The 25,224-nt window shown below is 43.5% G+C and overlaps 1 protein-coding gene across 3 annotated transcripts; it reads left to right on the forward strand.

Annotated features, from left to right (window-relative positions):
• Window positions 1–767: 767 nt before the first annotated feature.
• LOC125988446 (prickle-like protein 2) lies at window positions 768–24,382 on the forward strand. 3 transcript variants are annotated; one of them, XM_049753685.2, is made up of 10 exons: window positions 771–940; window positions 13,354–13,401; window positions 16,957–17,141; window positions 18,521–18,634; window positions 18,721–18,858; window positions 19,463–19,666; window positions 20,777–20,963; window positions 21,271–21,425; window positions 21,501–22,314; window positions 22,380–24,382. In XM_049753685.2, exons 3-10 carry the CDS (start codon window positions 17,010–17,012, stop codon window positions 23,318–23,320), a joined length of 2,685 nt encoding a protein of 894 aa, XP_049609642.1. In that variant the 5' UTR covers window positions 771–940; window positions 13,354–13,401; window positions 16,957–17,009; the 3' UTR covers window positions 23,321–24,382. The 3 variants fall into 3 exon arrangements, with proteins under 3 accessions (XP_068505871.1, XP_049609642.1, XP_049609641.1); XM_068649770.1 differs by lacking the exon at window positions 13,354–13,401 and having other exon boundaries at window positions 768–940; window positions 22,383–24,382; XM_049753684.2 differs by lacking the exon at window positions 13,354–13,401.
• Window positions 24,383–25,224: the final 842 nt, after the last annotated feature.

Genomic DNA, 25,224 nt, shown 5'->3' on the forward strand with positions numbered 1-25,224 from the left:
AAATATTCCACAGGCCCATATAATTATAAACAACTATTTCATCAAAGAATCTCTGTCACTTCAAATCATTAAATCCCATGATCGAATATGTATGCGCCGCAGTAGCAGTTCAGATTACAGTAATCCCTTGCTACATCGCAGTTCGTTTATCGCGGTTTCACTACATCGCGGATTTTTGAATTTTTAAAAATTTGTAAAAAAATTCACATATAAGTCGCGCCTGAGTATAAGTCGCCCCTTCACCCAAACTATGAAAAAAAAAACGCGACTTATAGTCCGAAAAATACGGTACTTTTGGTCACCAAACATCGATGAGCAGAAACAAAGTCCACTGGTTGACTTTTTGGTTCAACACCTACAAAAATGTCATTTATGTACATTATGCCAAATTTATGGGCTCGGTTGTCTTGTGGAAAAAAACGAAGCCCCGTGCTCCGTTTAATTTTTCTTCCCCTCAGCACACAAGAACATAAATACTGGTGTTTTGCTGATCCGAGTCTGAGTGTCACTGCCACCATTGGATAAAAGCTGATGACTCATTTGAACAGCCTTTGAGGGGCTGGCAGGACGAGGGCGGATGGTTGGCTTGGAGGTGTGAAGGGGGAACAGGAGGTGGGTGTGTGTGCGTGCGTGGACTGAAACCACTTCTGCGTGACTTGTTCGAACCATCACACATAGGTACATGCAAACGGTGACAACTTCATAGAAACGCATTTTTCCCCAGACGTGAAGGAGTGCAAAAGAGAGAAAGAGAGAGAGAGAGAGGGAGGGAGCGGTGGCGGGGAGAAAGCGAGAAGGAGGAAGGGAGGGAGGGATGGAGAGAGACTGATGACAGCCCTGCAGCCCGGGCAGAAAGCTCGTCGTCGTCTCCCGGACTGCGAGGAGGGAGAGACGTAAAGCCGTTCGGAGTCCAGCGTGAGCGACTCGCTCCAACTCACAGGTGAGTCTCCTCGGCGGCATCTCGACACGCTCGTCGGCCTTTTTTTCGAATGACAAAGAGCATGACAAACGGGCCGGTTAAGCTCAGTTAGGAAATGCCGGCGCTGAAAGTTTTTCCCCGATGAAACAGGTGCATCCATCCATCCATCGTAAGGCGAGAAAAAATGGAAGGAGCTTGTTTATCTTTTGAGTGACATGTGAAAAAGACCAGTGGGACTTTGGGGAAAAACACGGACGAAGATAAGAGCCAACGTGTCCGATATCCCGTCCCCCCCCCCCCAGTGTGGGTGGAGTGGGAAGGATTGGAGCAGTGGCTCTGCCAGCGTTATCTCCACAAAGCGAAAAAGGGGGGGGAAACATAAAGACGGTGAGCTCTTTTTTTTTTTTTTTAATGCTGCGCTTGAGGCGGACATAATGTTTGAAGCAATGTGCACACACAGCGTGTGGACACACTTGGAACAAGCGTCTGGTAAATCCCGAGCTGTTTACATTTCCCGTTTTGCCTGCTTTGCTTCAGATTAGTTTGAGGCTTTTGTCGAGGTAACCGACAATCTGCGCGGTACGAGATTGTGGAATGCCGAAAATATTGGGAGGGATCAGCGTCGATGTCTTGTTGATTTTCGTTTGTTGGATGTGGAGCGAGGAGCAGCTCGTATCTTATCGGGTATCTTAATCCAGATACTTCTCCTCCATGTTAGGATGATTGTCTCCGACGCTGTTGCATCACGGGATGTCATCTGTTGAGCAATGGCAGCGCGTTGAGGGCCAGAAAGAACGGCGGATGAAACTTGTAGGAGTGGGCTCTTTTGAGATTTCAATGAGGCGGGCCGGATTTAGGGTTCAAGATGAAAGGTGGGAGGTGTTGGGAAAAGGTTCCTCATAACCAGATGAGATTTCACAGCCATACGTGATGTCGGCTGCACTCTGAGTGAGTGAGCGTTGCCGCGGAGTTTTTGTGAGTCTGGGTGCAGATGCTGCGCCGTCAAAATGTCAAGCTGTCAAGCTGTCAAGGCTTTTTGTCATGTTGATGTCCTGACCCTGCCCCGTCTTTTTAGCAGGTATTCATCCATCCACCGATCTATCCACCAATCCATCCATCCGTCCATCCATCCATCCGCCATCTATCTATCCATCCATCCATCCATCCATCATCTATCCATCCGCCATCCATCCATTCATCCATCTTCCATCCACCAATCCATCTACCAACCCATCTGTCCATCCATCCATCCATCCATCTACCAATCCATCTATCCATCCATCCATCTATCATCTATCCATCCGCCATCCATCCATTCCTCCATCTTCCATCCACCAATCCATCTACCAATCCATCCGTCCATCCATCCATCCATCTACCAATCCATCCATCCATCCATCTTCCGTCCACCGATCCATCTACCATTCAGTCGTCCATCCATCCATCCATCCATCCATCCATCCATCCATCCATCCATCCATTCGCCATCCATCCATTCATCCATCTTCCATCCACTGATCCCTCCATCCATCCATCCGCCATCCATCCATTCATCCATCTTCCGTCCACCGATCCATCCATCCATCCATCCATCTATCCATCCATCTGCCATCTATCCATCCATCCGTCATCCATTTATCCCTCCCTCCATCCCTCCCCCTCTTCATCCATCCATCCATCTGCATCCCTCCCTCCATCCATCCACTCATCCATCCATCCTTCCTTCCTTCCCCGCCTTCACCACGCTCCCACCAGATTTGGAATGTTTGTTTGTCTCTTCACTTGGAGTGAGCGTGCACTCCAGCACCCCCTCCCTGCCTCCCTCCCTCCTTCCCACCTGCACCGCATCAGCGCTCCGGTCACCACAGAAACGGCTGATTCAGGAAGGGTGGGCGGGTGTCTCCGAGTTCTCGCCGCCGTGCCCCATACGGTGCTTTCACAGTACGCTTGTGCTCGTGTGCTGCTTTTATGTGCCTGACATGCTGACAGCTCAGGTGGCTGGCTCAAATCTTACACAACCATGTCAACACAACAAAGACTATTTGTTCGCCTCCCTCAAAGGACGCGTTACGCCATTTGACTGGATTAGCTTGTTAATACTCGCTAGATTTGCAGATGTCTCAGATGAGCTCCACAATTTTTTTTTTATCTCGTTGCAATATGGTTATCGGAGATTCTGACATCATCTCCCTCGAATTGTTTTATCTTGATGGAGTGTTTTCCTTTCGGAATCACCCCGCTGTGCGTTTAGAAACGACACTCCGGTTATTAATAATGCACACACCCATGACCTGAACATTTAATAATAGATACGCCGTGACCTTTAGCTTCTAGAAGAGAAATCAAAACACAACAAGACAGAAACGAAGAGATTCGGTAATTCAATAATGCAGTTCTAGCGAGAACGAGAGGCTGTAATTTTATTTTGTTTTTGTTTTTTTTCTCCCCCCCCCCATCACCGTCGCTTGTGCCGTGTTAAGGATTGCTTTTGTTGCCATGGCGATGGCTGCTGGTACAGTCACTTGAAACGGCGTATACTTGAAGGTGTCAGAACAAAAGATGAAAGTTGTTTCCACCGCCGCAGCCGATCCAAGCAGGACGGCGAGAGCTCGTCCCCGCTGTGCCGGATGAAATTAAAATGGGAATTTGTTCTCACCCGAGAAGTTATGATGGAGAGCAACTCGTTCCCCGCGCAGTTGCTTTTTCTTTAAGCTCAATTCTCAACCTCCCCCCTATTGATTAGCGTCATACTGGTCGGGTAATGTAATCAAAGCCAATCCAGTTAAGCCATAAATGGTCGTGTCTTCCGTTTCAATACGTACAAATGCGAGCTGGCTGCGGAGATTTCTCCAGCCCCGCAGCGTCGAGCGCTGACGTCGCTCGAGACTGCAGACCCGACACCGGAGTGCCAGAACAAAGAGCCCACGGTGTCATGTCGGAGACAAAGTCGCCACAGACGACGAGAAAGATGTGGCAAAGATTTAGAGAGTGTGATACGATACCCGGGTGCACCTGCAGCTTTTCACATCAGGTAGGGGAGGGGCCTCTGCGTGTGTGTGTGTGTGTGTGTGTGTGTGTGTGTCCGGGGCCACTTTGTTGTTTTCATACGAGAATATTCATAAGGGTGCAGTCGAGTAGTCCTCCGAGTAATTACTTAAGTAGGTAATCAAGTTCTGAGTACCTCCTAACCTATGTATTTATTTTAATTAATAAATGAAGATTAAAAAAAAAAGAAAAATCATGAATATTTAAAAAAAAAAAAAATCTCACCAGAAAGAGGGATTAAATAGAAAAATAGGCAAATTTAAAGTAGAGTTCTTGTCGGCTGGAAAGTCAACATTTCTTCTTTCATAATTCGAAAGGCAAAGACAGACTAAATGTGGGGCAACGGGGATTCTGTCTTCTGTAACGAGTCATTTAAATTCGAAGACAATAGTTTGAATGAGCAATAATTATAATTAATTAATAATTAAATAATTCACCTGCTGATTGTCTGATCCCGACACAAAAGAAATGCCAAGTCGAATGGAGTTTTGTTGTCGATGAACGAAACGGCATGACATCTTTTTAATTCAATTTTCCTTTGCTTCATATTTTCTCTTACTTTTTCACTCTTAAAACTATTGCGCAAAAAATTGGACCGACCCATTTTTGTATTGTTTTGCACAAAAACAAACCAAATTTCGGGAACATTTTTGGGTCAGATCAAATTGGGTTGTTTTTTGAGCTAGCAGTTTTCATTTTTTTTTTTCATGTTGTCATCAGCCCTGTTTTTCTATCGACCAATCAGCGACCTCCATTTCTTGTCCAAGTGCTCTTCGTTATCTCGTCAGTTTGCTCGTATTTAATTTTCCGTTTTACTGTCGTTACTCATGTCACGTAATGTTTCAATTCTACGATCTACGATTAAACTAAATATAATACTTTTATATACATCTTGTCCCCCTGCTTCTTTAGAATGGTGCCAAAAATTTTAGGCGGAACATCCTCATATTAGATGACAGCATCTAACTTTATTTTCAGTGTTGTCTCTCGGAAAGTCCTCGTACGACGTTTCGAATGTGATTGACCGCAGTGTTTTGCGGCAACGTGTGCATCAGCATTTTCTGTTCTATCTCTGGAGCCCAGAAAATGCTGAGTGGATCAATGAGCAGTTTACGCACGGCGCGAGGGACACTGTCCAAAAAATAAATTACAATTTGCATCCTGCGGGGAGTTGAAGGAAAGCGGCCGAAGATGCGGATTGATCCACGTTCGCCCGGCCTTGCCGGTGGGACGTAAATATTGCGTCCGCCTTCGGTCACAATTGTTAATGGAGTCGAGGTAATCTTCTGAGGTGCTCCGCCGCCCCGAGGTTACCGACTCGCTCTATCTTCAAACCGGTGACATCATTAGAGGTTCTTTTAGACGCGTAGGCACGCTCATTCAAAGGCCGTTGGAAAGAGCAGAACATGTTCCGCCCACACGCATGTACAATTGTATACGATAAATGTAAAAAAAAAAATAAAATTCCTTCCACGCGACCACTCAGGACTTTCATGAATGTCGTTTTAATATATCACTCGAGTCAATCTGAGATATTCTTTGATACTGTTTATAAAAAAAAAAAAAAAAAGTAAGATGGATGATCTTAAGCTTCCCCTGGTGGCAGCCGTTATGAATTCCATCCCCCCCGATGATTCATATTGATAGCTGCATCATATCTGCCACGAAAAAATATCTCTTCACTCGATACACCGATGCCTCCGTTGGATTTATTTTAGTAATACGTTTCAACTAATGGCGGCACGGTCGTCAAGCTCCGGCCCTTAAATCATTCCGAAGCTCCGAAACCGCCAACCCATCACCGTTATGGAGCAGAGAAGGCAGGACAGAAAATAAATGGTCACTAATTTGGGTTTTGAATCAAATGTAAACATTCTGGAACCTTGCTGGATTAGCGCTTTGTTTTTCCTTTGCTATTTTTGTGCTTTTTCAGGAAAAAAATTGATTATTGACTGGTTGTGTGGTTTTTATGGTTTGGAGCTATTGCACCTGCTGCTTGGTAGTCCTGCAAATGTTTTTTCTTTTCTTACTACTGAGATTGCGGCTGCACACTGATTGGCAATTGTTTAAACTCTGCTGTTTACCATTACGTGGTCAAAATTGACTTCCTTGTTATTTAGTCTATTATCAATTTATGTTATTGAGAAATGCTTAGCGTTGCTAGCTTTAATTGTAGCTACATGCTATGTTGCATTAACTGGGGATTTCATTTTACTATATAAGTCAGGGGTGTCAAACAAATTTTTTTCGTGGGCCGCATTGTAGTCATAGCTTCTTTCAGAGGGCCATTATGATATTATATTCAATATTATATTCATATTATATACAGTAAAAGCTACAAAACAAACTGACAAATAACTCCTTTTCAAATCAGAGAAGTAAAAACTAGTCAAATATTTAAAAAAATAGAAGATATTATTAAAAGTGAAGAGAATTTGTAATTCTAGTAATGACACACAATTTGTCTTCGCGGGCCACATAAAATGATGTGGCGGGCCGTATCTGGCCCCCGGGCCTTGAGTTTAGCACCTGAGATATAAGTCATACGTCTGGTTAAGAGGTGTGTGTGGGCTTAATGTGCGCCCCCTCCCCCAATAGTGCTGATGAAAAATTGTCCCCTCTTATATCATTTCAGTCGCCCTTCCCTGGTTTCGAACTTTGCCTGCAGCCTTCGCTACTACCATGGTACTCACAATATACACCAAGTTTTCGGCCTAAGGCAATGAGAATTGAATTGAGCTTTCCTATCCTCCCATCTCACCATCCCTCACCTTTAAAAACTACGAGCGATAAATATTTATTATTTACTTTCTGTACAAACCTCATTCATGTTAATACATATATCCGCACATTGAACTGTCAATAAGATTTTTAACCTTCATTCTTAGACTAATAACGATACTGTAAATAAGATCTTTCACTTTTATTCTCAGACTTCCTTTTATAGTTTTTTAAATTTTGTAATGTTTTGCACTAGGAAGGGAGCGGCTCCCGGAATTTCGTTGTCCAACTAAGTTGTAAAATGACAATTAATGGCATTCTATTCTATTCTATTCTATTCTATTCTATTCTATTCTATTCTATTCTATTCTATTCTATCTATCTCTCTCTCTCTGTCTCACTTGTAAAAATAGAATTTACAAAGTCACTGTGACCTCACAAAGTCTGCCTGGCTGGCCATAAGTTTGCATCTAATAGGATAAAGTGAAAAGGAAGATATTTTATCCCCAAAAGGTTAGTTCAGCGTGACATCATCATGGTCCACAAAACACTCGGATGGCTTCTAGTTTGCCAGAAAAAGACATTTTAATACATTTGAATGTTCCATTTGAGTCTTTTTGGGACATAAGCCATAATTTGAATTTAAAAAGTTTACTATCGGACACAGTCAACGATCAAGGTTTGATGATTTTTTTTTTGGTTTGAATCATCCTGGACTCACTCGGATTTTGTTCCACCGTCTTGATGAGCGGCGGCGGCTCGAAAATGAGTAAGACAAGGCCTCCATCAGTCACTAATGGCTTGGTTGCGCAACTCCCTCTCAAGAGATTCAATTGCACATTTGCAGAGAGGAGAAACAGCCTATGTTTATTTCAGATGACGTCTGCGCTGTTGATTCCAAATGAATCAAGGGAATGAATCAATATGGGAAGTGAGTTAAAGGATCAGAGTTATTCTTCAGATGTTCTCATTCTATAGAGACACATTTTAATTGATTTTTTCGATACTCGACAAATTGAATATGGGTGCGGTGTAATTATAAAGCGGCGAAGCATTTTTTCTTTCTTGGCTCCAGACAGACTTTGCGAAGCTGCTCTCGTATTCAAACGCTTCAAGGATGACTGCTTTCGAATCTGCAGTTCGCTCATGAACGAAAACTTTTCCCTCGCCGAGGCTTTGTCTCCTCTTTTGTATTGTTATCCTTTTAGCCGCTTCATGTCGCCCGCCGCAAGTAATCGGCATCTCACTTTCTGTCCTTTCCCTCGGTTAAATCTCTTATCTATCCACTTCATTTATATATTTCTTTTGTTTTTTCCAAAGTGAACGCAGCGCTTATCTGGAATTGAGTGGGTATCATAATTGTGCTCAGTTTAACTCGATTCCAATACTGTGCTGGAGAATATTTCAGGAGGACATCTTGTTGTTGCCTTTCAGCTATACAGACGAGTTTTTCTTTTTTTTTTTTTTTTTTTCTCATTAGTGATTATTGTTATGCGATCATGTCTTTGTCAACCGTATGGATTTTTTTTTTTTTTTTTTTTAAGATTATACTTTATGTGTAAGCGAGTGATAATACAACGTAGCCTAGCCGCTATATTTTTCTGCCGTTATTCACTTTAGCATTCCCCAAATAAATAATCTGGAGACACTAAGCCTGTCATGGCGAAATATTTATTCATATTTGATTATAATTATAGATACTTTTATTATATATATATTTATTGATAAATATATTAAATAATGTTTGTTCATATTTAATTATGATTATAAATAATTTCATTATATATATATATTATAAAAATTACGGGTTGTCTAAATTAATAAAGCAGCATAATCCATGCTGAATATTCAGTAATGCGTGATAGACACAGCTTTAATTACATGACTATAATTTGGGTTTATTATTTGGCTTTGCCTTGTTTGCCTTCTGTTGTCGCTGGGCAAAAAAACAGTCGGGCCAGCTTGGGCAACACGAGCGATACCGCTCCGGGTTAAAAGTTTGAAGTGATTATTTTTTTTTGTTCTTCTCGTTCCGTGAACGTTTTTGAATTTCAGTGGGATAAGCGACACAGCAAGCATGTCAGTTGTTTCCAGAAAGGTCTGGCGATGGCGTCAAAATCTTTTTCCTTAGCCGCCATTGTGTTTTGGTCTTGTCACAGTCGACTTTGTACGCTTTGTTCATGTTAGAACAACGAGTGTGAGTCATTACTTGATTACTCGGGGAGCACAAAAGAGCCTATTTGAAAAATAAAAATAAAAACGGGACCGAACAATGACAGCTGGAATGAATCATACCCGAAGTGGCTCTTTGCTCATTTTCATTTTGGGTCGAAGCCAAATTCATTATTATTACGACGTTAACCTTTCTGGGAAATTGAAGATTTTTTTGGGGAGGTGGATCATTTGAATAAAAGTAGAGTCGGTGGTATAAACTTCTTGTCAAGTCTAGTTTGTCACCAAAAAACATTCGGCTAATGCAGACATGCTTAAATTCCGTTCCTGAACCACACAAATTGAATTAAGCAGATATTTTTGTATTTCTCATTTTCCCGCTGTCCGTTCACCCCACAAAAAAATTATCATTGCGCTTTAAAGAAGGTCGGCATTCATTTATCGAGAAAGTCAAGTGGTTCTCGGAGCCATCGAAACAACGCGGCAATGACGTTGTCGTGATTCTAATTCAGGAATTGGGCAAAGGGCAGAAGCATTTCAAAGAGTTCACATTTTCAAGTCCCTGAGAGCTTTTTTAGTGTTCTGAACGTTCCGCACAATAAGTAGTGTGCGCTCCAATCGGCTTCTCCGGAATGATGTGTGTTTTTTTTTTTTTTTTTTTTTTGTGAGCAGTGGGAGGACGTGTAAAAATGCATAGCAACAGACTCTTCTCTCCTCTTTCTCCCACACACACACACACCAAGATACACCCTCGAGCAAAACACGTAAATGGCTTCGCACGAGAGGATTTGTTTGCGTGAACGGGAGTCGAGGGAGCGAGCCGCCCCGCACAGGTCACGAGCTCGGGGTCGAAAGTCGCCTCGTGTGACTTTGCGCCGTCGGCGACTACCTTGGCGTTGCCGCAGCAACACGTGGCACGCCATTACACCTTGTCAAGTGATCTGATGGGGGTGGAGGGGGGGGGCTTTATGAGCCCAGGGGCGAATCCATTTCCCCCTTCGTCAAAAGCGTGGTTCTGGAGAGCGTGCTGAAAGCCTGCAATTCTATTTGCGGCCATCCTACACGCAGTGGGAGAGGGGCTTGAATGTGTCACCCTTTAATTACAGCATTTCAGCTTCTTGTTCTACAGCTGCAAGTAAGAGAACCCTATTTTGGATTTCAGGAACACACCTCCAGCAATTAGCACGTCACACGTTACCTGGAGAGGATCCGAGATACAGGATCCACAAAAAAAAAAAAAAAAAAATCTGTCCTTCCAGCTACTGTGAGTAATGCGGGCGGACAATTCGAGTGTGTTATGTTCCCAATTATATCGACGGTATTGTCAGTCACTCGGAGATTTTTCTCAGTCTGTTCTGCCAGATGAACCGCAGAGCCAGAATTCCTAGCGGGTCGACCCCTCTTCAATTAATTTCTTGTTAGTCCTGATCCATATAAGCCACAGTAAAGGATTTAATCCTCATAACGGGATTATGAGTTGATTGGTGCTACATGAGAGACGGTTATTGTGGAAATCAAAGGCGATGGATTTCGGGTTTTGGTGTCAGGGAGTCCGTGTTGGTCAAGTGGGTCGAGTTTAGAAATTGGGAAATGAGAGGAAGGTGGGTCACTTTTGAGAAGAGGCGAGATGAGGCTGCTCGTAGCGAGCGATCTCGATCGGGATTTTTCCGCACAGACGTCGGTTGCACGCGCAACATGCCCGACTCGTCTTCTGGGCGCGGAAGGATTAGGAAACAAAATGGAGGAATGAAGAATGCTTAAAAGATTACGTTGGGGAAGAAAAGGAATTTTTAACAAGTTGATCTCAGGGGCGGAGCTAGAACTGGTCTTGGTCACTCAGCAAAATTTAAAATTGTGAAGAATGATTATTTTTGTCATGGTGATTTTTTTTATTTGATTGACAAAATGATCACCGATTATCTTTTAGTTTGCATGAGATAGAAGTAGACTATGAGACAAAACCAAACAGATGATAAAATAATATTATCTGACAAATTAAACTCACTTTTGATTTCAATTTGAATTTTTTTTTCCCATCATGGGCACCCCATTGAAAAGTTTCTAATGACTCCCCTGGCTAACCTAATAAGGGTTACCCCGCAATCCTCTGGCCTTTTTATCGTCAAAGAGAGTCTGCGGGTGTTAACGTATTTACTCAAACAGGCTACCGGCTCCGATGCGGCCATTATCGTGTTTGTCGGATCACTGCGCAGCGTACAAAGGTCGAAGGAGCGAGTGAAAGGATTGTGCGTCTCAAAGCAGTTATTATCATTAATCAAACATAAGTGAGTTCAGAAAGGGAGGCAGGAATGCCAAGGGGTTGACATTTGAGGATGACGCTAGGTCAGGAGGGAGGATCTCCAAATAGACGCGCTGAGTGTGGCAAAAAGGGGCGATAAAAAAATTACACTTAATGGCTTTATTTATAGCAGAATCACCAAATAATAAACAGCCTAAATGTTGTGTTTGGAATTTAATTCTTGGGAAAAAAAAATGGAGTCTATGAGGGGCGTAATCCAGGATTACAGAGATTTTTTTTAGGGTTAGGGTCCGGGGGCCAGACCCTAACCCTAACCCGAAGAAAAATTGTGCATCAACTTCATCTGTCAATATTAAATTTACAATTGTCTTCACTTTAAAAAAAAATATATATATATTGCTAGCAATTTTTGATCTTTTCAAAATATTTGAACAGTTTTTACTAGTCTCCGATTTCTCCGAAGGAAATTATGACTACGACAGAAATTAGTTTGACACCCCTGCTCTAACATTTACAACAAAAATGCTCACACTCACAATTTACTAAACTGCTCTCACACTACCAGATCAATCTCCCACACAAAATGGTGTCACACACACAATTGAATTTTATCGTTACTAAAAGCTTTCTAAAATCGATTTCTATCGGTTGCCCAGCTGAGCAATCGTTTGATATCTTGCTTTGGGATTTGGTGAAGCGTTTGATGTTAAACAATTTCGCAACAAGGGCCTCGGGGCAGCCGAACCACTGCGAGCGCGTAAACATTTCAAGAAAATGCGGAGCAAGCAAAACGATGTAAACCTCTTTCGGTACCGTGCCTGCACACTTTTTTTTTTTTAGAAGTCGTGCTGCATCCGGAGACCGTGTTGCCTCCGAGTTTGGCAATTACCAGCAGCGATGGCTGAACGTCGTGACTTTGTATTACGTTAGCTGGCAATCGGGACAAGTTATTTCCAGAACAAAGCGAGTGGTTTGAGAGTATTCATAAATCCTGAATGTTGTTCAACCCTCACCAGGAGAGAGACGATTAATTTCCATGTGTTGGAACGATAATTACACACAGCGGTTGTTTACAATGGAATAATTGCCTACATGCAGCTTTGAGATTAGCTGACGACCAATAAACAGTCGAGATGATTTGCATTCTCTTTTGTGCATTACGTGAGAGGTGGGCTCACATTTGAAAGCTAGAAAAGTTAAATGACTTTATCCTCAAGCATAATGGGCAATCTGTAGAGTCATTGATTCTTTTTTTGGAATGTTAGTTAAATGGAGAGTTCGTTGTGCTCAAACTGTTGACGAGATTTGTCATAATGGAAACAAATAGAAGTGCTAGCATTTTTAAGCTAGCGTTAGCGATGTAAACAAGCTGACATTAGCTGCGGGTGCTAAATTAGTAGCATGACTCATTTGTAATGGAGTTTTATCTTGGCTTGAATATTATTTGTGGAAATAACTAAAATTCGAATTTATTTCTGATTGGTTGTTTTAGGCCAGGTGGTTTCTTCGGGGTTTTTTTTAATTTTATTTTATTCAATGTTTTACCAAGTAAGCCAATTGAGAACACTTTCTCATTTACAATGGCGACCTTTCTTGATAATTAAATTAGGGGCGCTAGATAGGGCAATTTGTTCAAATGCTTTCTATTATGTGACATTTTTTATTTTTTATTAATTTATAATCATATAATCAAAATAATCAAACATTTCATATTTTATATTTATATTATATATATATATATATATATATATATATATATATATGGAATTTTAGTGTCTCTTACTATCACGTAACAATTTGACTTCCTTGTTGGGAAAAATATTTAAAAAAAAAAAATATGTATATATATATATATATATTATTATTAATATTATATATTTTTTTTTTCTTTTTTTTATATTTTAATATTACGTTAGCTGGCAATCGGGACAATAAAATATATAATAATAAATAAAATATATATATTTTTTTATTTATTTATTTATTTATTTATTTATTTTTAAATATTTTTCCCAAAAAGGAAGTCAAATTGTTACATGATAGTAAGAGACACTAAAATTCAAAATCCACATTTTGGTTGTCCATTTGGGCAAGCGCTTCTCTCAGCACATGGAGGTAAAAAAAAAAAAGAGCATCGGTCAGGTTGGGAGCTTCAGCCGAGCACCTCCTCTAATGTCATCTTTTACATAAATAAGAGCTTTTTTTTTTTTTTTTTCTCTCCCGCACACCCACACAGAGGCTGTCAGAGGCACATGAGGATGGGAGGAGGAAGGCAAGGAGGGAGGTGGGTGAAGCATGACACGTGAAAAGGGAAAAGCGTTGCTCTTAGCGCTGCATCTCCAACCCTCTCTCCATCCTTTCTCCTCACTTTCCTCCCTTGCATATCCATTATGTGTCCCGACGCCTTTTCAGAATTTTTGATTGTAGCTGATCTTCCTTCCAAAAAAAAAAAAAATACCTGCTCTCCCGTGAATCTCATCTCCCCACGGGCTCAGAGATGATGATGTTGATTAATCGCCGTTAATTCATGTGTAAATGAAAGCAGTGCTGATTGGATCTAACGGGGAGGGCGAGGAAAATCATGATGAATGGAACGATTAAATAGGAATTTATGATGTGTAAAACACGATATGCATTTGGCACGTGCGTCCCTCATTATATACCCCCGATAATGCATGACGAGGAACACGGAAGATTTTTTTTTTTTTTTTTCTCACAAGTCACTCTACGCACACACTTCCTTGTTAAATCAGTAACGCGTACATGTCTTCACATACCGAGATGATCCACACCAACCAGTTGCTACGGCAACTCAGCTTTTTCTGTCTCTCCCCCAACTGATCCACCATCGCTACTTTCTCACTCAAGTCCACTTTCGATGTCCAAACACGGCTTTAAAATGAAATGGTCCTTTTAATGAGCCGCAATTACTCAAGTGATCCTCCACAAATTCATCGTTATCTATTTGAATCGTATTGTTTTTGTACTTCTCGGCGTGAGACGATAATGTTGTGATTGTAACGATTCGGTAGCATAACAAAATAGATAATTAAACGAGTTGATTCGTTTCTTTTTTTAGGGTCATTTACGACTCAAGTCTCAAAGGGCATCACAGTAACTCATTGCAAAAGGCTGAATGTCAAACGAAGCAGCTAAGTGAATCGCAAAAAAAGACACACACGCTACCGCTAGCTTAATGCTAACGCGCAATGCAAAATGCCATTGACGTGCTATCGAATGGCATGGAAGCAAGGAATTTTTAAATACAAATGTTGCATAGAGAATACAATTCATGCTCACAAGCATATACAGTGATCCCTCGCTACTTCACGTTTCGTTTATCGTGGCTTCACTACATTGCGGATTTTTTTTTCTAAATTAAAAAAACATTTAAAAGTCAAACTAAAACTTCTAAATTGAGGAAACCTTTAGGACAATGTAGTATTGCTCCAAATGTTCGTTTACAATCCTTTAGAAGTCCGTTTTGGCGTGTTAGCAAGATCGCAAATTAGCATTTTTCCGCTAACTCGTTAGCCTGCCCAGTACTTCTTGTTGGTGACCGTACTTCGCGGATTTCACTTATCGCGGGTGGTTTTCGGAACCGATTATCCGCGATAAACGAGGGATTACTGTATTATTTATCCTCTGCCAAGAAATGACCAAAATGACCGCATTTTACAGAATCACTTATAGGATTTATGAAATGCTTCATCTTTGTAACTTCATGCCTTGATTCTATCGTCATATACACCAAAAAGAGTTTAATTTTTATTTATTTTTTTACAATCATTTATGTTATGACGCACAATTTTTCTTGTTTAAAAACAATCATTTTTCTCTGGTGTTTTAAAGAAGCTGTAATGGATAAATGGCATTTCCATTTATCTCAATGGGAAAAGATGTTTTGAGTTACGAGCAGAGTGACGGAATGAGTTCAAGTCATATGTCAAGGCACTATCCAAGACTTTGTGTAATAATATTGAGGCAGCAAGAAATTGTTGAAAACACTCACTATAAGTGGTTATGATTAACGCCATCAGACACGTTGGCTTTGTCGCTTCGAAACCTTCTCGATGCGGTGATGAATCATAAACACAAATTGGAAGCTCTCGGGGAACGAGGGATTTTAAATGTTACAGTTATTTGAGCGAAGATAACACGTAATCCCGACAAATGTCATCTCCGGGCGCGAGGCTCACACTTAAGTGGCAGACGTTTCGCTTGTCAGAAATTATCTAACCATTTTCCCGTTCGGCTCGGCGAGGGGTTGCTGATGTCAAACTGTTCGCCGGCCACGCCCACTTTCACACCGCCACTGAGCTGGAATCGATCCCGCCTCCGTCGTCAGCGACCTTGTCAGAAATTAAATTGAGAAATGTCTGCAGATCCTAATTTCATATACTGTCACACAATCTATTCAAAAACACCCTCCGCCCAAAAATACACACCCACTCGCTTCGGAAGAATGAATCGATCCAACGCATGTCTCCTTGAGGTTCGACGGCGACCTTTGGTTGTTGTTCGAAAACTCGGGTGTCAAGTGGGAAAAACGTTGATGAAGTTCAGACGGCAGCTGCGGAGTAACAACATCTGCTCACGACGTTTATCCACTTTGTGATGACAATTAAATTCGAAAACACTTGTAAGTGAAAGCTAATCTGTATCGGGAAACAAGCTCAGACAAAGTGAAAGGTCAGTTGCAGGATTGGAAAATAAACGTGTTAAAATGTTAGTAGTGCTCAGCCGCTTAGTAATCTCGAGTTTTGTTTTGGTAAGTCACATTGGAAGTGATGTGGGGCTGCCAAACGGGTTGTTTGCTTGCCAGTGGGGCCGTTGTCGTTGCTCGACTGAAAAAGAACAGCCTCGGGCTTCAAGGTTGCGAACGTGTAATCTTTGCTGACAAAGAAATAAGCGGCATTTGTGTTTGAGGAATAAAAGCGTTCTCAGCTCTGCTTGGATGGGGGGGCCGGCGGATCGGATCGACACCCGCTGTCGTATTTGGGGGAAACGCTTTTGGACGAGATCATTTTGATATCGCGGGGGTTTGGCATAAGCCATGCTAGTTGGCTAGCGAGCTAGCTAAGATTAGATAGGTGGGTGGGTGGGTGGGTGGGTGGGTGGATGGATGGATGGATGGATGGATGGATGGATGGATGGATGGATGGATGGATGGATGGATGGATGGATGGATGGATGGATGGATGGATGGATGGATGGATGGATGGATGGATGGATGGATGGATGGATGGATGGATGGATGGATGGAGCGATGGAGCGATGGAGCGATAGATGGATGGAGCGATAGATGGATGGAGCGATAGATGGATGGAGCGATAGATAGATAGATAGATAGATAGATAGATAGATAGATAGATAGATAGATAGATAGATAGATAGATAGATAGATAGATAGATAGATAGATAGATAGATAGATAGATAGATAGATAGATAGATAGATAGATAGATAGATAGATAGATAGATAGATAGATAGATAGATAGATAGATAGATTTTTTTCTTGTAATTGAAGGGTCTCATAACATGTCAGTGCCATCTTGTCTCATTTATTTTGCTGGCCAGCCATTGCATCAGTGCCAGCAATCTCAATCTAGCCGTTAAATATAAAAAGGCAAATGGCTCCTTTGTGTTAGTGGGCAGATGTAGAATTGGCAGTGCGATTTGGCGGGCTCCACAAAACGTTTTGGTGCTTTTTATCGCTTGCCACTAAATATGCGTGGCCCGCATGTTGCCTCGTAAATGAAGAAAATAAACACTAAAGCGCCTCCATCTCCTCTTTATAGTTCTGACTCCCTTTTCCTTTTTTTTGGGTGGCGACCAGGTGTGCAAACCTCCCCTGAAGCAAGGTGTGCAACAGAGCATGTTGTGACAGCCATGTCTCTGGAGATGGAGAAGACCATCACCAAGCTGATGTACGACTTTCAGAGGAACTCAACCTCTGATGATGACTCCGGCTGCGCTTTAGAGGAATACGCTTGGGTCCCGCCCGGCCTCAGTCCGGAACAGGTACACGCCCAATTGACTCCTTATTCACGTTCCACGCCGAGGAGATTTTCATCTCACATTTGACACCGCTGTGCCGCCGCTCTCGCATGCTCCATTAGCTAATGTGTTTCTGTCCTGGAACCAGACTGGAACGAATTGAACTAAATCAGAGAGAGGAATTTAATTATTTGGCCCATCGGTGTGGCATTTTCCGAATAACACTATGATGGCTAATTCGCTGATTCCCTTCATGGTGCTTTAAGAGTCTTTGGCTTGTCGTCGGTAGTGGGGGATTGGGGCGGGGTCAATCGAATCCCTACAACTAAGCTGTCAGGCTTTTCGTGGAAGACTAATTGCAATGACATTGTTTTGAGGAGGCAATGTTAAAGCTGTGTAGCAACCCCAGTTCACATTCAGCGTGGCAAGCGTGGCCAAATGAAAAGCAACCCCATACTGATTGACTGATTATAGTGTTTCGACAGAGTCTGTGATGCAGCGAACAAATGGCGGCGGATCGCTCGAGCGAAGAAGCAATTTCCTCCCCAGAAGCAACTGGGCAATTTGTATCGAAATTTGACAGAAAGACATCACATCAAAAACAAATTGATGATTCTTATTTTCAGCAGGGATTCACTCTTTGAAACTTGCCGATCAAAATGGAAGCCAAAGGGATGAGAGTGTTTGATGTCAATGAATGAGCGGAGAGTTAATTGAAAATGTGCGTTAAGGAGTTTGCGCGTTCGCGTGCTAGAATGGGCTCATTTGCAGTTTCGGTTGCTTTTAATTGTACGCATGGCCGAGCTCATTTCATCGATTGCCGAAGAAGCGTGTGTGTTGCTTTAAGCGGTTGTGCCAAGTTTAGAGTCATTTCGAGGGCATACTAAAAACATCATATAAAAATTCATTACAAAAAATATATCTAGATATAAAAATAATATAACATGGGGGATCAGGAGTGGGCCACTTTGATCGGCCATGACTGAAGTCAGAGGTGACCACTCCCACAACGGCGCAGCCAACATCGAGTCCAACCCACTTCCAGATGCAGACAGGATTTACGGCTGTCGTGAAAATGAAGCACTCCCTTAAATAACGTGCCAATAAAGATGAAGATGGAACAAAAGGCCAACATCAAGTGACCTTTTTGTTTTAAAAACAGGATTTAAAAAGCCTAACACTTGTTAACTACTATTTATTCCCATGAAACATTTCCAATTCACATTTTTTAATCTTCACGATTTTATTTCAATAGCTGCCTCAAAGGGGTTTGTAAAAACCTCTTTCCTTCCTCCATCTTCGCAGTGAATATTGCATCCAATTAACTTCTACTTACCCTTCTCGCAATTTTGTCAAGTATATTACTCTAAATAATAAAGGCCACCATCTTTTGTCTGTATCAGGTGCATCAGTATTACAACTCTCTACCAGAAGAGAAAGTCCCGTACATTAACAGCCCCGGGGAGAAATTCCGCATCAAACAACTGCTGCATCAGTTGCCACCGCATGACAACGAGGTAAAGCATTTTGCAAGTCTTACAACAAAATCCTTTTTTTAAGTGCCTGCATATATTTCGGATTGGTCACAAACTGTCTTGTCCAGGTGCGTTATTGTAACTCCTTGGAAGAGGAAGAGAAAAGAGAACTGAAGCTGTTCAGCAACCAACGCAAGAAGGACAACCTGGGGAGAGGCAACGTCCGGCCTTTCCCCTTAACCATTAACGGGGGCATCTGCGATAAGGTATGAAGACTCGAGGAAAATGTACCTTGAGATGCATCTTAGAAATCCTTACAATACGTCCAGCTTAAATTTATTGTCAAACTAAATCGAAAAGACCAAAAAAAACGAAGTACACTTACAGCTAAAGCAACCGCATACAATAGCTTTGCTAGCTTATGCTAAATAGCATCAATGGCGCCATGCTACAATCCTTATAAAAAATGTACAGTAAGCACGATCGCTCCCATTTTGGAGCTACCGTATTTTCCGCACTATAAGGCGCACCGGATTATAAGGCGCACCTTCAATGAATGGGCCATTTTAAAACTTTGTTCATATATAAGGCGCACCGGATTATATGGCGCACCTTCAATGAATGGGCCATTTTAAAACTTTGTCCATACATAAGATATATACATTTGGCCCGCAGGCCGGACTTTGGACACGCCTGCTGTAGTGGCACAATATTGGTCCATATATAAGGCGCACCTGATTATAAGGCGCATTGTTGGCTTTTGAGAAAATTTGAGGTTTTTAGGTGCGAAAAATACGGTACATTTGGGGGGGAAAAACTTTTTGAATGAAAGTCTGTAACCCTTTGCCTTCCCTCTTTCCTCTCAACCAGTGCGGTGGTCAGTTAAAGGGAGGCGACATCGTGGTGTTTGCCGCCAGGGCGGGTCACGGAAAATGGTGGCACCCGAATTGCTTTGTCTGCTGCATGTGCGAGGAAATGTTGGTGGATCTCATCTACTTCTACCAGGACGGCAAGCTCTACTGTGGTCGGCACCACGCCGAGAGACTGAAGCCCCGCTGCTGCGCCTGTGATGAGGTGCGCCTCTCCGGGCCCGGTGCCCTTCGCTGTTGGAAAAGGCTCTGATTTTTGGAACCGCTTGGAGCTAGTCTGGTGTGAAAAGATGGCTCAGTGTTCTTGCCATGTCTCGGAAAATCTGCTTGTGTTTTGATGTACCGTATGCGAGGCAAGCAGGCAAGTCACGACAACAAGTTCTCCGTGGAAAAAAAATTAAAAATCACTCATTAACGGGTTGTAGTAATAATAACGAGACTGCTTTTATAACGAGGGAAGTTTGGCGTTATAAATCTGGGTACTGTGTCACCTTAAAATTTTAAGTTCACGCAATTATACGAAAAATGATTCATCTGTAATTTTTTTTTTTTGTCAAATCACTCCAAAACGTTCACATAAGTATAAAATTATTCGGTAATGATTGTTATTATGGTAGAATTAACAGCAGGTGAGTGCACATAATGAAGAGTTGGTTGAACTTAAATATAACCCTTCATTTTAAACCTTTCAAGAAATGAGTCACATTGTCTTTATTCGTACTGCTCTCCTGAATGTGACAACTGCGAACAAGATCTCGTAATAAGGTCTTTTCACACACCAAGGCACAAGGAACGTATTCATCGGGTTCTACAATAGGACGCAATGCCTTGGTGGCCCCCAACATCTGTCCTCAAATAAGTTCTATTTGAGAGAGCCATTAGGATGAGGTCAGGAGGGCCTATCCGATAAAAGAGCAATTGGCTGACTGGGGAAGAGAAGCCTCCGGGTCACTTCCTGTTTGGCTGCTAGCCAAGTAACTTTTTGGAATAAGGGGAGCAAGAAAACCAAATGGAGTGACATCATCTTTCTTCATAATGATCCTATCTGATGCTCACGCAAACGAAGCTAAATACTCAAGCTATGGTTTGCGGATTAGCTTCAGTGGAGATGACGTAAAAAAAAAAATGCTTACAGACTTCAGAATTTCTGAAGTCATCTGGGATAGGATAGGCTCCAGTGGAACAGAAAATGGATGAATGGATTTTAGGAAAATAAAATGAAATTCAGCAGTCAGAAAAAGTATCTCACTTGGAATAGAATAGGATAGCTTCGTCCAAAATGACCTTTGAATTGAAACGGTGTTTTTCCACATAGATCATCTTCGCTGATGAATGCACTGAGGCGGAGGGGAGACACTGGCACATGAAGCACTTCTGCTGCTACGAGTGCGAGACCACCCTGGGGGGTCAGCGCTACATCATGAAGGACGGCCGGCCGCATTGCTGCAACTGCTTCGAGTCCCTTTACGCAGAGTACTGCGACGCGTGCGGGGAACATATAGGTAAGCGACGTGGGATTTGATTTCCATCACATGACCTTGTCTCAAGACATTTCTTAAAAATCGCACCCGAGCAAACCTCTGATTGAGGACATTTATCCAAGAGTGGGCATTGTAAGCCACAGCTGTGAGGAGGCGGAGTCAGTGCAATGAGACGTAGATGCTTATTAAGTGTGACCCATTCTTGTATCCAGATGGGATCTGTGAATGATTATTACTTGCTTGAGATCAGCGGCAAGGTCGGAGATGTGCTACTTGTTCATCGTACTATGAAAATCACATTTCTAATGTTCTCTGTTGTTCCTTAAAGGCATTGACCAAGGCCAGATGACGTACGACGGACAGCACTGGCACGCAACTGAAGAATGTTTTTGTTGTGCTCACTGCAAACGTTCTCTGCTCGGTCGTCCCTTCCTGCCAAAGCAGGGACAGATCTTCTGTTCACGGTCCTGCAGCGCTGGACAGGTAATAGTTCTCACGACACTGTTGAGAACACTCAGATTTATTCGGAGTGGCTGATTGTTTTGTTGTTTGAATCAGGATCCGGATGAGTCTGATTCGTCCGACTCCGCTTTCCAGAGCGCCCGATCCCGTGAATCTCGCCACAGCACCAAGATTGGTAAAAAAGAGCGCAGGAATGCCGAGCAGGAACGGAGGAACGTCGAGACCCGCCATTCAGCTCCGCCACCCATGCCTGACCGTCTGTCGGTTGAAATCGATCCACTGACCGTTCAGATGGATCGCTTAAGCGTATCGGCCAGCCAGACTCCGAGCAGGACGCCGAACCGCACTCCCAGCCGCACACCGAGCCGTACTCCGAGTCGGGCCCCGAGCCTTAACCAGGTGTGGATGAGCAGAGATGACCCTTATGTCCCTGGTGCCTTTGAGGGACCCCAGCGAGAATCCTCCCCCACCCCGACATCCGTTCATCTTTTGGGTCAGTGTAACGCCAGGCAGGGCTACAATCCCAACGCAAATGTTCATCCTCCAGCCCAGAGTCCCGCCAACCCAGGAAAGAGGCCTGATTCCTGGGGGAAAGAGCAAGGCAATTCAAAGAGGACACCTATGGCTGCTCTAAGGGGGCACTCCTTCAACGATAACTGGATCCACCACAGCCAGGATGAGTTCAGACCTAACAAGCTACGCACCCAAATGAGTTTCAACGAGATGTCGAGCCAGAACCAAGGATTCCCTGACAAGAGGAGCATTAGCCTTCACGGATTTCAGAGAGACGGAAGGCCCCCACTAACCAGACGGAACCCGATCAATGCCATGAGCTTCAATGAGCCGCTGACTCCATTGGAACAGACACCCCGTGGCTCCATGGATTCCATCACTGTGTCGAATGCTACAGGTAAGTGTGCACAATCTGCCCTAGTTCCAAATGGCACGCTAATGTGGAATGTGCTCTGTTTTTAGCAGGCAATTCTCTGGATGGGGTCACCAAGCGTCAGGAGAATTTATCCAGGTTCTCCATGCCTGATCTGAGCAAGGATTCGGGAGTAAATGTGTCTGAAAAGAGCAACATGGGAACTCTTAGCTCTTCGGTCCAGTTCCACAGCACGGAGTCTCTGTCCTCTTCTCGTCCCTTTAACAACAACATGTACACCCCGCACAGGGTGGGCTACCCACTGCAGTACTGGGATGGCCCACAGCCCCTGGCTTTTGACGGCAAAGGTCGTGTCGGGGTGATGGGCAGCAGCGGCAACTTGCGAATGGCTCCCATGAGCGACAGAATGCCCCGTCGACTCATAAGCGGGCAGGAACTGGCGTCCCAGAAACAACAGGCTCAACCCAGACGTCGCAAACACCATCGAGGGCAGCACCGCAGCGCCCGCCACCACAAACGCTCCCGGCGCTCCCGTTCGGACAACGCCCTGCACCTGGTGGCTGACCGACCGGCTCAAATGGCGGAGCCGCCGTACCATCGCGTCCAGGAGGATTACGACCGCTTCCCTTCGGGTCACGCCGCCCGGGAGCTGTTCGGCCCGGAGTCCAGCGGGTGCCGACAGCAGCCCCACCGACCGTGTCCCCGCACCACTTCTGATCTCACCCTGCAAAACGCTGGCTGGCAACCTGTCGGACTGGGCGGGCCATGCTGGGGCGATGGCTACATGGAAGCCGCGGACCCCTGGTGCTCCAGCTGCTCCTCTTCCTCCGAATCGGAGGAGAACGAGGGCTACTTCATGGGCGAACCCATCCCTCGGCCCGTGCCGCTGTGCTACATCAACAACGAGGAGCTACGCCATCGCTACAGCCCCTCTGGAATGGGCGCCCACCACGGACCACTGCACGGACCCATTCACGGCCAGCTGCACGCCCGGCAGAGGAGGAAGAGCAAAAACTGCATCATTTCATAAATTTTAGACAGGGTATAAGTGGAGGGGTGAATGAGGTAAGAGAGACAGATGAGGAGACCATAAAAGCAACAGAGAGTGGGTAGCTGAGTGTGAGATAGTGACAGCTAGTATGTGTGTAGGGGTGGACGTAAAGAGACACTAGGCCTATTTTTCATGCTGTGAGGTTACACAACTCGGGTAGTGTTTGTGTACACCTACACGGGATGATCTAACCGCAAGAGGAAGCTCGGTTGTCTTACACAACACAAAAACAAAACAAAAGGAATGTTTACAACGTTGGATGCCAACCTGACGACGAAGCACTGCTCAATTTGACTACGAAATGTGGTCAAGGTATATAAGACTCGTTCCTGACTGTCTGTGCATGTGTCCATGTTCTAGGAAGATCGAACAGTTGCTTTACCGGTACTGGAGTGATGTCAGCGTTCAGAGATCGAACTTTGGCGTTCAATGTATCAATGTGGACAATGCGGAAGTCAGAGTGGCGGGGCTAGCGAAGGCTACGTGCTGGATTCCGAGCCGTGTCGTCAGCGGAATCGCAACGCTGCTGGAATGGAGCGTTAGCTCGCTAGCCCGGTTAGCACCGTGTACAAATAGTCTGTTGAACTTTGTGCTCTGCATAGCCGACTCTCCATGCTTTACCGAGGACAGAGCGCCGGCCCGGGCGGGGTGGCCCCTCTGCTCCTTGACCATTCAGGCACAGTAACGTCAGGTATGGTCCCGTTTTCTCTTCTGCGACATGCTTTGTTTTTTGAGAGTAACTTCTAGGCAAATATGAATCAAGATAATAATGCTAACAATAAAGAACTAAATAACCACTCATGCAAATAAGAATCTTACGGAAACGAAAAAGAATAGCTATTAAATGTTTATATAGTAATACACATATTAAAGCGATGGATATAGTCATGTAAATGTCATGTACATATGGTCCTAAATATCTCTATATTTTGTAACTCAAGAATCATTCTTTGTATAATATCATGTAGAGATAGGGATTCTTGCATGTCATTTAGTTGTTGTCGCATACTTCAAATAAAGTGTACTTCTACCAACGACCAATGACGCGTATTTCCGTCGTGTGTCGGACCTTTAACGACGAATCCCGAAAATCAAGTCAGTCGTGTTCAGTTGCATTTGCGATCCGGTAAAATCGATTTTCCTTTGTTTACGCGCAAACATGATTGTGGCTTTAATGAACGAATGAGAGCACGCTGAATTCCAAGCGGCAGGCGCACAGCATCTTGTGAAAATGATTGTCCTCAATACGTTTCCATGGCATCTGCGGAACGATTACAGATTCGCTTGCAGCGGCGACTCAATGGGAAGCTTGTGCAATTGTTATTTGCCGACAAGTTTTTTGATCTATCTGTTCCGTTACCAGGCGGCCTTGGTTGCCCTGCAACTGGGAAGTGGGAAAGGAGGCCATTTTGTCCACCGGGTGGGTGTGAAAAAACACGCGGGCAAACAATAACAAGCAAACACGTGTTTGCATTGGAGCTGGAATATGTAAATGAGGTGGGAGAGGTTTTCTCACCATGCAATATCACACAAAACTAAGATTTTCCGATGAAAACCAAGCGAGTGGCTCTCAGTATTTGATTTCGATTCAATATAAATCTGAATTTTTACATCTGATAAATCAACTGTATCCAAGTGAAACCTTAGCTTTTGGCAATTGTGAATTCAAAATGGCTGCCGGATCAGATGATAGATCCCTCTGGTGTATCGCCACATTATAAAGATCATTTTATCCACGACTTAATATTTAAGTTTCAATTTGGTGCCTCGTTTTTCTTTTTCTGCACAACAAGGGCTCTTCTTTATATTTAAAATGCTTGAACAGCGGGAAATCATACGCTCCTTCCATCGCACGACGATGCATCATTGATTTGTTTTCCATT

The sequence above is a fragment of the Syngnathus scovelli genome, chromosome 2, assembly GCF_024217435.2.
Source record: "Syngnathus scovelli strain Florida chromosome 2, RoL_Ssco_1.2, whole genome shotgun sequence".
Lineage (NCBI taxonomy): Eukaryota > Metazoa > Chordata > Actinopteri > Syngnathiformes > Syngnathidae > Syngnathus > Syngnathus scovelli.

Excerpts from the sequence above, each read along its gene's own strand:
- LOC125988446 (XM_049753685.2), top strand. The coding sequence starts at position 17,010 with ATGTCTCTGGAGATGGAGAAGACCATCACCAAGCTGATGTACGACTTT. Across the intron at positions 18,635-18,720 it reads TGCCACCGCATGACAACGAG|GTGCGTTATTGTAACTCCTT; the intron begins GTAAAGCATTTT and ends TGTCTTGTCCAG. Across the intron at positions 19,667-20,776 it reads GCTGCTGCGCCTGTGATGAG|ATCATCTTCGCTGATGAATG; the intron begins GTGCGCCTCTCC and ends TTTTCCACATAG.